Source organism: Rutilus rutilus (assembly GCF_951802725.1).
Source record: "Rutilus rutilus genome assembly, chromosome: 21".
Lineage (NCBI taxonomy): Eukaryota > Metazoa > Chordata > Actinopteri > Cypriniformes > Leuciscidae > Rutilus > Rutilus rutilus.
In genome coordinates, this window is record NC_140226.1 from 29458428 (window position 1) to 29470973 (window position 12546).

The 12546-nt window shown below is 37.5% G+C and overlaps 2 protein-coding genes across 2 annotated transcripts; both read right to left on the minus strand.

The window, feature by feature from the left end:
* Nucleotides 1-826: 826 nt before the first annotated feature.
* tagapa (T cell activation RhoGTPase activating protein a) lies at nucleotides 827-6648 on the minus strand. The gene is made up of 10 exons (XM_084392987.1): nucleotides 5278-6648; nucleotides 4874-4951; nucleotides 4673-4726; nucleotides 4294-4363; nucleotides 3933-4096; nucleotides 3652-3813; nucleotides 3429-3538; nucleotides 3164-3335; nucleotides 2815-2923; nucleotides 827-2293 (listed from the first exon to the last, which is right to left on the minus strand). Exons 2-10 carry the CDS (start codon nucleotides 4898-4900, stop codon nucleotides 1239-1241), a joined length of 1923 nt encoding a protein of 640 aa, XP_084249113.1. The 5' UTR covers nucleotides 4901-4951; nucleotides 5278-6648; the 3' UTR covers nucleotides 827-1238.
* A 719-nt stretch (nucleotides 6649-7367) lies between these two features.
* nenf (neudesin neurotrophic factor) lies at nucleotides 7368-10497 on the minus strand. The gene is made up of 4 exons (XM_084392998.1): nucleotides 9979-10497; nucleotides 9790-9850; nucleotides 8076-8179; nucleotides 7368-7927 (listed from the first exon to the last, which is right to left on the minus strand). Exons 1-4 carry the CDS (start codon nucleotides 10120-10122, stop codon nucleotides 7751-7753), a joined length of 486 nt encoding a protein of 161 aa, XP_084249124.1. The 5' UTR covers nucleotides 10123-10497; the 3' UTR covers nucleotides 7368-7750.
* Between the last annotated feature and the right edge of the window lie 2049 nt (nucleotides 10498-12546).

Below are 12546 nucleotides of genomic sequence, written 5' to 3' on the forward strand. Positions count from 1 at the left end.
GGAAGCTAGTGAGCTGATTGAGACGCACCCAAGGTCTTTAGGAGTACTAGAAATTTTGAGTTTGATCAAAGTTGGAGATAAACTCTGCAGGAAAGTGGATCTCAAGGGCAAGGGTTGAGAACCCCTGCGAAAACCCCCGTTTGGAACCATTTTTTTAAGAAGGTAGGGTTATTTGTTTGCCACTCGGTTTGACATTTTGCTATCTAATTTATTGGTTTTAAATGTGGGTCATGACACATTAGTGAGTTACAAACAGGCATCTCGAACCACATTAATACGCGCAGAGGAGTAGAACTGCTAGAGGGCTAAAATGACTGCTTTAAAAGATTGTCTCATCATATTTCATTTAAATTCAATCTTTTTAATGACTATCAAGATCATACCTCTAGATAGGTCATAGCCTTGAGTTTGCAAAAGTTTGCTGATCAATGACATTTATACAATGTTCAAATATTAAGGGTCCAAATATTTTTTGGGGGACCATTGTAGTTTAGTAATTTTGTCATTTTTAGTATAATTTTTTTTTAAACATATGTCTTTGTAGTTTTTATTATGTTTTAGTTTTTAGTTGTAATTTCATTTAGTTTGAGTTATTTAAGTACTTTAACTTAAACTAAATGAAAACAAGAAATGTTGCCTTGGCAAATAGCTGAAATAAAATAAGTTTTAGTTTTTAATATTTTATTTTAGTTACTGTTGTTTATTTTATTTCACGAAATTAAAAAAATGGTTTTAGTTTTAGCTTTAGTTAACGACAATTTACAGACCAAGCTGATTTGATTCATTGTTTGAAACAAAAACAATTCAATTATTTAAATTCATTTTTCATAAATGGAAACATGACAAGTTTTATTTCATGTCTTTATTTCATAAGACATACAAATGGTTTGCATTGCTTTTAAGCATACACATTAGTTCTGCAAACATTGCACAATAACTTATGAACCTGTGTAGTGAAAATTCCTCAAAGTGCCTTTTAGTTACTTTTTTTACACAATTTTTGGGGAGCTGGAAAATCAAAATACTGTGGGTATAAAAACATTGTCACAAAAGACCAGACTAAAGTGAAGAATAAAATTCAACAAGTTGAGTGCAAATCAATGCCTGAATTGTACTTTATTGTACTTCTGAATTGTGCCTCATTATGAGGTCATAAGCAAAAGATATTATGACACCACCAAAAAGTAGCAACAATTGAAAAAAAAGAAGAAAAAAAAAGAACAGAACAGAACAGTTCGTCAGACATATGTCTCTCTGAGGTGTTCTGGATTGCACCACTCTGGTAGTGACGTTTCATACACAGATTCAGATGTGGTCCTCTGTCTCGACTCTGAGGAGGATCCACTCATACTATCACAACATGTCTCTTCATTGTCTCTATTGTGAATCTCAAAATGTTCATTCCCAGAAGGTGAATCCAATGTTTCTTCGCTTGAGGATCTGGAGCAGCTGCGTGTTTTCTTCGACAGACATCTGGCGTCCTGAACAGTCAGCGAATTACGGCACGAGAGAGCTACATGGGAATTGTGCACAACCGCTTCCTGATAACTCGGAGGATCACTTGGTATCCTGCTGTCCACCTGATGGAAAACCTCCTCGCTAGACAAGCGTATCGGCTCCGGTTGAGGATTCAGCACCTCAGGTTGGGTCTGGCTGTGGCGTAGAGCTCTCTCGATGGCCCGTTTGGTGGACCCACTTCGCCCGAAGACAGTCCTGCTTCTTATGTGTGCACTCTTCATTGATTGCGAGCGTCTTTTTGGGGTCTCTGAGCGATTCGGTGCAGGTGCCGACTGGCGGGTGGGAAACGAATGTTTGCGTAGGAGGGTCTTTCTCTGATTGCATGAAGGCATGATAGGAGAGCTATTATGGATTGAGCTCTCTGAGGCGCTGGAGAAACAACTCTCAAGTGAACTTGACGAGGAGCCTTTAGAGGTTTTCCTGGCCCCAGTTTTAGGTGCCAAACAACAGCTTTCCCCCAAGCTGTTACCTGCTCTAAACACAATACAGTCATCGGAGATCTGTTTTGTTAATTGTTTGTCATGAAAGTCCATTTCTGTCTGGCTCCTAGATAGGGCAAGGTGCCGAACATTCTTGCTCAAGACGATTGCTGGTTCAGAGCGTCTGCGAGTCAACAACTTTGTAGTCCAAGGTTCCTCTGTGCTGGAATGTTTCTGGGCATTCTCTTCAACGCCGGATTTGATAGAGTCCATGTCAGAAAAACTTCCCTTGTAGCCGTCTGCATCAGGGTCATTACTGTCATACGCAGAGTCATGATGTTGTGAAGAATAAGAGTCTGAAGGAGAAATCAAGGATAGATACTTATTAATTGTCAGAACATTAAGTATTATTAGATCATAACAAGTATTTTGTCTATATTGGCTTTTCTAACTATGTAAAGGTTGCCTACACACTTGGAGACAGATAATTGGTAAGATGTTTTGAGGGTGTGGAGATAAAATTCAAATTGGAATTGGACGGCCAATTAGATTTCTGAAGGTACAACTGGACCGCCTCTCTTAAATTCTCATTTGTCAAAGGATGAACAACTATTGATTGCATAATGACTGGCAAAATCGCAAAGAACGCTTTCCGAACCCATAGATAAGAACAATTTAAAGTCTCCTGCATCCTTTCTTCAAGGGTTTCAGTCTTAGCAATGTTTCACACTGTTCTCATATTTCCCAAGATATCATTCAAGATCAAATTCTCCTAAATGATATTCAGAGAAACATCTGAGACAGTTGATACTTCATGCCCATTGATATAAAATCTACTGCATAGGCATTCAAAAAGACAAAATGTTAAAGAATCTACCTTGGTTATCGCTGAGTTCCTCTTCATCAGAGTCTCCAAAGAGCATCAGCGCATCCTCACCAAATATTTGATCGCAGTTTTTAATGAGAAACTCTGTCAAATTTGTCACCTGCAAATACAAAGAGTGACATGAGGATTAAACAAAGGCCACTTCGACAGCAAAAAGGTCATCACATGAATTATGAAATCCAATGAAATTAGGTAAAAATAAGTTTGGATATGAAACTAGGTTGATCACTTCTTTCTCTGGTGAGTTTCAGTATTACTCAGTCTGCTATTTTCTGGCTTCTGGCCACATTGTGTGAGAACTTAGTAAGGTTAAGACTTTCACAAATCACTGTACACTCACCTCTTCCATCTTTTTCACTTCGTTGTCTGTTTGGAGCAAGTTGGGGGAAACACATGTAGCTAGATTGAAGGGAACCATCTTGTTTGATTCTGCGTTCTCACTTATGAGGTAAAGCAGAACAATCAAGTGCTTCAAGAGCTGAATATTTGGCTCAGGAAGCGTGTTGATCACCCTAAAGACAAAATAAAGAAAACCTGGTCACAAATACAGTTCATTTACACTAAACACTTTTTATTCAACCCGAGTGTGTCATTAGATAACTTACATTTTGATTTCAGCACACTTCTGAACTTCATCTTCCTTTTCCATTGCAGTCATCCAGGATTTGGCCTTCTCCACCATTAGCAATTTGCCAGGCAGGTGTCTAAGAAAATCCTGAAAATCGGATTACACAAAACCCAGGGAATTAATGACCAAATATGCATCTTTTAGACTTCAATACTGTCAATCACTCAAATCAAATCATGTTGCCCAAGGTCATCCCATACCTTGATAAGATCAGCAAGCAAAAAGACTGACTGCTCTTTCAGATCCACTTCTATCCCGTTGTTGAGCTGCGCCTTGATCTCTCTCAATGCTCTGGCGTTCCCTGCCTTCCTGAACACCCCCTCGGTGTACAGACCCTTTCTCAGTAGCAATGTAAGGATATCCTACAAAGCAAATTGAGGTAAATTGAGACATTTGAAAGACTAAAACCACATACATAAAGTACTACATTTCTTTTCAGTTTCGCAGTGAAGTTCTATTGATCATTCAGAAAATTTCTCACCATGATTGGTTTGGGAGGACACCCATCTTTTTGACAGATATCCGACAAGGCTCGCCCAAACAGTTTGTTTTCGGGATGTACACTTGCATCACGGGATTCCATGTTCCTATGCTGTACTCGTCGAAACATGCTCCTCCAACGCCTTTGATTGACGTTTAAGTTTCCTGATGAATATCAATAAAGAAAATGTAAAAATCCACTATTCCACTAGCATACAGTCTGACATTCTGGCTTACAGTAAACTGCATTAACTCTGGTTTTAAGGTTAAGGTTGTTGTTGTTTTTACTTTTCGACATCAAAAAGTCCAAGACAACAAAAGCAATGACATTTAAAAGAACAGAAGTGAGACTGTAAGCTTACCAGTGTGGGAGATCCTGGGAAGATTTGCATTAGTCTGCTGACTAAGGGAGATTCCTGTATTCAGTGGAACCTAATAGAAATAGAAAGCAATACATCAGATGAAGCAATGAACAACAGAGGCATATCTCTTGAGAAGCAGAGCTAAAAATGGTAATTGGGGAACTTTAGGATGGCGCAACAAGAGCTTAAAAAAGCAAGCTTTGTAAACTATGTGTTGGTCAAATATATTGAGATGTAACAGGTCAGGACTTTGTAATAACCCATTTTAGGCTTAGTTCTCAATGCTCAGCCTTTAAAGAATCCATAATTGCACTAATCTATCAATCAGAAGGTGATAAGAAGTGCTGTATGCGTAAGATCTTGGGATCAATATACTTACAGCTGTGGCTGGCGTGATGAATAGGTCCATGCTGTTTTGAGTCAACGATTTAGGCTGAAACAGAAAGAACAAAAGATGTGTTTATCCTTTCATTGAGATTTGTGGAAGCAGGTCAATTCAAATACGTACTACTAATCAGTTTCCATGATGACATTAAGGGACAATAGGTGTGTGAAACTATGCGCGAAGGTGATAACTTACCACGCCGTGACCACTCAGCACCTTCATAGGTTTGCTGGGTTGTGATCACCAATAGATCAGTCCTCCTGGTCAGATTACCTGATCAGTGAAATGGGTTTGATTAGTGATTATAGAACTTGCAGTTTCATTTGTTATTACAGCAACTTAATACAGAGCACATCATAGAATCAAACTTTGCAAATCAACACCCAAAGTCCATGATCCAAATAATGCATTTGCTAAATAAATAAATATTAAATAGACTCAGTTTTAGTCTTCTACACATAAAAAAAATGATTAGCAAAATTGATTACAGTAGAATGTATGCATAATTATGTTTAATTTAATTAGCTAACAGCTCCAAAAGCAGGGTAATAACACACACTACAATAAAAACAGTATTTGTAAATAAATATGTAACTCACCAATATAAAAAATTCAAGCAGAGGTCAAATGTTGTGGGTGGCTGGAGAAAGCAACAAGCTACATTAACTCCGGAGCAGAACAGACTCTACCAAGGGACTCAGACAGACTGAAGTGAAACAGCCCACTGCACCACACAAAATACAAGTGGGCGGGCAAAGGGGAAATTCTGATGTGCAATGGAGACAGGAAGCAGCATCACGGGCTCCCACCATCAACACCTCTGTCGCTACAAAAGGCAAGTTGTTGTGACCGAGGGTGGAAAGTGTGACATACGTCACTCATGTGAGCACGAATGTAACATTGGAGAATATGGCAATAGGAGGAAGTACATATCAAATGGCATGGCCAGAAGGTTTAAGAACATGCATGTCATGTTACACTATTTGCATTAGAATAAAACAAACATGGGGATAAAGTCCAATTGGAGTTTAAGACATCAGTCATTATTATGTAACATATCTACTCTCATCGCAAACTATATCTGTCCATAACATTAAACCTTATAAAGATAAAATGCATGGCAGTTGCTTGGCATTTAGTAATTGTGTATTATTTCTTGAAATCGATTTCAGTTTCTGAAGGTTTTCTGGTAAATAGGATACTAATTAAACCTGGCTAGTGTTTACAGTAAAGGCACTTTTACAATGATTCATTATTGTGCTGTAAATGCTAATGATACCCCCGGGAATTTTTAAAAGAAACAAAAACCATCATTTTGAGACTCCGAATCTGACAGTGTTTTGCTAACTGACTCACTGTCGTTCATGAAACCAGCCAGCCCCCATGTTTTTAAAGTAAGATGTATAATGGGTAAATTCATCATGAAAATAAAAGAGCTGCATTTGACCAAATGCCTTTTTGCATATACCCTCCTACTGCTTACAATCTCCATGGAAATCAGGTCATTGCCTTTCTCATCAGGAGCCTTTTGATGTTTTGGAAAGTTAAACATGCAGGGGAGTTTAAAACTGTACTAGTGAGTCTTCTTAAAATCTCAAGTTTTGAACAGTTATTTTTTTTTCTTCACTGGGGAGAACTGGGCAGCAGATTTCAGTTTGATTTTAAGGCACTTACCTTACAGTCTTGGTTATTAAAAATAAAATAAAAAATTCCAGTGAAAATCAAACAGTAGCACAAATAAGATTCATACAATTTTTGGTTTAAAAAATATATAATATAATATAATAGTTAAAAGTTTGGGATCAAGCAAGGTTGTATTCAGTAAGTTTACATTCAATCAATCAAAGGTGGCAGACAGTAAAGGCATTTATGTTACATAAGATTTCTATTTCAAATAAATGTTCTTTTAAATTTGTTGAAAAAAGAATCCTGCATGGTTAACACAAAAATATTGATTTAAAACACATTGATGATAACCAGAAATGTTTCTTGCAAATCTGTATTTTAAAATGATTTATGAAGGATCATGTGACACTGAAGACTGGAGTAATGGCTGCTTTAAATAGTAATAATATTCCACAATATTGCTGTTTTTACTGTATTTTTGAGCAAATAAATGCAGCCTTGGTGAGCATAAGACACTTCTTTCAAAAACATTAAAAAAAATCTAACTGACCTCAAACATTTAAATGGTAGTATAGATATGTCAAACAATTATTTTGTACAACTAGACCTTTTTTTTCAGATCCTTACTGAGTTTTAGCTCTCTTAGCTCTTCTACATGTTGAACAGCCATGTCCCAATAGCCTGACTCAACATCACACTCTTTTGAGACCAGATGACAACTGTCTGTGTATTTCTAAACAACTTGTTTATTACATTCCATTCAGAGTTAAAATATCCCAGATGACACTAACATGACAGGACAACAAGCTGAAGTAACAAACAACTCTCTCTCTCTCTCTCTCTCTCTCTCAGATTAATGTGAAACATTTCTGGTCATCAAGGGCATTTTATATAGATTAGACACAAACACTATAATTATGACTGAGATGGTGTTTGAGTAAAAATGGTGTCGTGGAATGATAACATTAACGCTTAACTTCTTAATTTGTATAACGAAACCCCTCACCACAAAAGCGATTTCAATATCTACATGAAGTGTGAATCACCAAACTTTCCCCTCATGTACAGTGAAAGAAACCAAGTGATTTATTGCAGATGTACAATAATCAATACTTTTTAAACAGCGCAAACATTTAAAATCATTATCCAGCATCATTTGATACATTTAAAAAGGCCAAACGTCCTACCTATTTTTTTTAAAATCACACCTGTAGGTGGCCTCATTTGAATGACATTCAAAGCAGCCCACCAGGGAAAAACCCACGTGGGATATAATGCATCATAATGATTTCTAGGTTGTAGGCTGAAAGACCACCAGACAACCTCAAATGTACACATGCCCACTACTGTCAGAGCAGAGGTCACAAACAACTATTATTCAGACTTTTGACTGGATTGTTGGATATCTTTATTATAAAACAATTGTCTTTAAAGGCTGTCTCAGCATCAAAATTCATCTTTAATTTTGAAATTAGGTTGGTCTTCAGGTTTGAAGTCTTTATTGGGGCTGCCGTCCTCATTGAGAACGCGCCTGCTGCTGTATCCAACGATAGGGTACTTTGCTTTGTATGTGCCTTTAAATATCTGCTCGAGGGATTGAAGTTGATTCTCAGTGAGGCCCGTCTAACAAATAGAAACCAAAAGAGGCAATTACGTTTGTGGCAAAAGAGTCTGGTGGAATCCAATATTCAATCTAACAACAGTTTAAGATGAAAAGTGGCATGTTTTTTTCTGTGGCAAAGTTGTGATCTTTATAAAATCCCCAACTTACAGTGTCATGTGTGAGATCTGCAGGGTCGAGGGACATTTTGGCCACGGCTCTGGTTGAGTCTTTGCCCACAAGGGCATTATAAGATGCTCCCTTTCCGTAAAATTCTGGAAATTAAAGAGACAAAACAGGGTTTCCACACTTTCTGACCAAGGAATTCCCATGACTTTTTTTAGCCATTCCTATTGCGACGTATATCTGAGTGAAACGGCTTCTCGAACAAGAACATTTTTAGGGCGGTTTGATTTTGTCCATCGAGAATTGATTGGATCGTTGGATTGTTGTGGTTTGCTATTGCTGTGCCTGTGATCTCATGTGATTGACTGGTTGGCCCCGCCCTCGTGCCAGTAAACACATCATCAGAGAAGAACAGTTATTTTGATTAAAGTTTACGAGGTCACATGAATTTAAAAAAAGGATGTGCACGAATAAAACTTTTTTATAATAAATATTGCAATATTCCATTAAAAACTAAGAATTGTCCATTTTGAATTCACTATAGAAATTATCATGAGACCTGGAACTATGCTAAAGGCCCTGATATAGCGAAATCGAAGACCGAACTGATGTGACATAATTTCGAACAAAATCAGGCCGAAACGAAGTTCGTTTTGGGAGTTCGAAAAGTTTGCTACGGCTTGTAAAGACGATTGTACTTCCATTGGTCCGTGGCGATTACATAATAGGCAGGTGTGCCTATAGGCTCCCCTTCTTTCATGTGAAATCTTTCCCAGTTAATTTAATTTCTCCTGTTCAGTCGGTCGAGGTCAGACGTCCACAAGTGAAAACATGAACACACTGGAGAGCTGCTTTATAGCAGAAAATTAAGTTGTACTTCTGATTAAACGAGACACTGGCACTGTTTTTCATGTGTAATACCGTAAAGCTGCTTGATTTTAAGCATTCTATTGTATAAAAATATATATAAATAAACGTGACGTGACTTTACTTTACTTGAGTGCTGAATTGCAGAGCTCGTGCAAACATATCAACCTTGCTAAGATGCTTTATTAAAATGCTTGCTGTTTTCTCAATTTTGTTGTGTGTATATTTTGTTTTTTGAGAGAAAAGCACACAGCACATATTTACATATTCATCTATATCGCTGCTCACGTGTTTCAAACATCTTTTTACCCCTAAGCGAAGAACGAAAAAGAACTTCACCGTGTGTATATCGGGGCCTTAAATTGCATGGCTTTATTGCTTTTCCAGCCCTGGGAATTCCTGTATTTTCCTTGATCCAGTAAAATGCAAATAGGCCTGTGGTTTCAGTATACACTGCTTAATTCTAACACACACACGTTTGTTTCACTATACTCTATTAGTGAGTGAGGACATTGTATAGCCTTCTACTGATTATAAATCATGTTATGGATATTTTCTACACCCAATTCATACCCCTAAACACATCCCTAACAGAAACATGTGCAAAGCACTATATTTAAATCAAAAACATGTTTTGGCCGTTTTATAAGCCTTTTTAACTACTAAGGATGCCCTCACTAGTCAGTTGTCATAATATTTCACCGGATAAGTGAGGACATTTGGTCCTCACAAGCATAGGCAAACCTGTAGCCTACACACACAAAATCAAAATAGGGAACAAAGCAAAGATCTAAAATGACAGATCTACTTCCTCTAAGAAGTGTCTATTAGTTTGAAACTTACATCAGCACACAAAAGATTGAAAAAGGTGAAGTTGTATACAACATCTGACCTTTTCCAGTTGTGACGTCAAACACTACTCCTTTAATGGCCATGTAAATTGGTTGTCCATCCTGTAAAGGGGGCGGGGCACGTTTAAAACTCGTCAGTAAATACAATTTGCATTTAATAATTAATCAAAAGAACATAGTTTTGAAATAGCATATAAAACTAGCACAGTGTTTTTTGTGACAGAACATACCTCGCTCCCATCGTATCTTTGCAACTCCTCCTCGGTGAACAGACGCACCGGTTTTGATGCGTTTTTTATTTTGCTATCATCATTTGTGGAACAAATAACGTTACATAGTAACGCGTATAATACAACACTACGGGCATAAAACATTGTGGACTGTCGGTGTTGAGGTTTGTAAGAACCGAGTCTGCGGCTACAGTTTCCTTGTTGTCACGGGAGTGTCTCTCTGTTTTTCCATTCAGTCTTTCAGATACTGATCTCAGATCAGCTTTCACAATCGGAGGTGGAAATGCTCCATTTGTTTCGGAACAGTATCTAATTGGTGCTTTAGGGCAAAAGTGTTTAATATTTTAACATATCACTGTTAGGGGTCCGAAAAGATTGCACTTGTATGATTTTGCACTGCATGAAACTTCTTAAAACAACAACTTCCGCTTTGGGAACTTTCTAAACTTCCACTTGCCGCGAGTTTCTGTTTTCCATTCACGTGAGATGAGCCGGAAGTGACGCGCACCAATGGAACTCCTCTTTAAACAAGTCAAGTTCCTCAATACTTTAAATGAGGGAATTCTCAAAATGTCATGGTTATTATCCATAAAATAAACAAAGGTAATGAATCTACATTTATAACAATATTGTATCTTATTTTATAAAGCCCATATGTATAAAAATCACAATTCTGAAGCACAAATCCTTTGTATGTTGTTATATTTTAATAGATATTTACAAATCTGCGCAATTGACATTTTTCTACTGTCAATACTTATTACTGTTATTTAGACATAAAAGTTTGATAGAGAGAAAACTAATTTTTGAAGGATTTTAGAGTTTGTTGGAATAAATATAGACAGAGAAGACAACATGGGGGATATTAAAGTACTTTTTTTAGCAGCCAATAAATGAAATAATTCATTTTAAAAAAAAAGCACCTACTATAGAAAGTATGCGATTTCGGATGCAGCCAATATGTACATTTAAGACAGATCCATAGACCACAATGCAACTGTATTGTTATAATTTTCGTTTGTGTAATTTTTTTTATATTTTCTCCAACAGCCCATGCATGCATACAGACCAATGAAATGGTGTGTAAAACACATTCATAAGAGAAAAAACTAAATAATAAATCAGCTCCATTGCGGATTCCTGTGATCAAGGGGGTTTCATTAAAAACACATTGCAAGGGTGCCGCCAGTAGTGGCCACTCGTGCAGCATACACAATGTTGTACATTTAAGTGAACGAGACGGAGGGAAGTTAGCGAGGGAAGGGCATTAAAAATGGACTTATAGCTGCGTCCCAATTCTGCATCCTTTGAAGGGTGGATTCGAAAGCCGATTGCATCACTGCGGCACGACGAAGGCTATCCCAATTCGAAGGCTCCTTCAAATGCGGCCTCCAAATGCGCCTTACGTTTCTCGTGAAATGAAGGATACAACAGATATATCCTTCGCAGCCTTGCCTACCCCAGAATTCATTGGGCACCAGTGACGACGGGATTACGAAAAATGAAAAGAAAAAAAACGTGATCAAATGTTGACATATCTTACTAAGATGCAATTATGCGTATACACATTTTACTCTTTATTATAAACAGAAATGGACCATGGTGAACATATTTAGACAGTTTGTGAACCCTGTTTTGTTTTTAGACAGTTTAATATAACGCTCTTCAACGGCAGCTGTCACAGTTTCTAGGCAATAAGAACAATCCTCCGTAGGCTCAGTCCAACCTTCGAGGCCTTCGAAGGATGCAGCCTTTGAATTGGTACACAGCCAAACACAGCCCTATGCATTCGGAAACGCATTCTACTTACTATTTCTGCCATAGAAAGATATGCACTATGCGGTTCCGAATTCAGCGCTAGTCTCATATAGGCCTAATTTATATACCAAATTTCGTTAGCTTTTAATGCATTGTGAGCTTCTGTCATGAATGTGTGGTTTGCCCTTGTCTCTTTATCTTGTGTTTTGTTCAGCACTTTGGTCAGCCATATTTACTGTTTTTTAAATGTGCTATATAAATAAAAACAAACTTGAAACTTGAAAAACAAACTATATAACTGAAATTTGCGTGACTAAAAATCTACTAAGAGAATAGTGTCCAACCATCATAACTAAGCTTCCAAATAAATAAAGCGTTTTATTAAAGTTCTTCCATAACTTTCATTTTTATGGTCATCTTTTATTTTTTACACATTTATAACTCTTATTACTCCTTTCTCTCCTTGTGAACGAGACTGACTCACATGATGACAAACCTGAACTACTGTGTGTACACACATGCCCCCTGTCGTCCAGTAGGGTTAGCACCAAATAACCCTTTAATAACCCTAATAACGGAGACTCGTTCGGTGACGGGGCGTAGTCGTTCAATAAACCAAACCAATGAAATGTTCCGTCACAGCCCACCTTGAATGCTATTGGCTCTTGCCATGGTCAATCTTTCAAGACATAACAGTCAGTCACCGTCGTCACGCGCTTCAAAAGGAATGAACGAAAATATACCAGTAACGTCTCTTAAATGTGAATGACAACGATTCATTCGCTTTAAAGATAGTTCACGAAACACCAC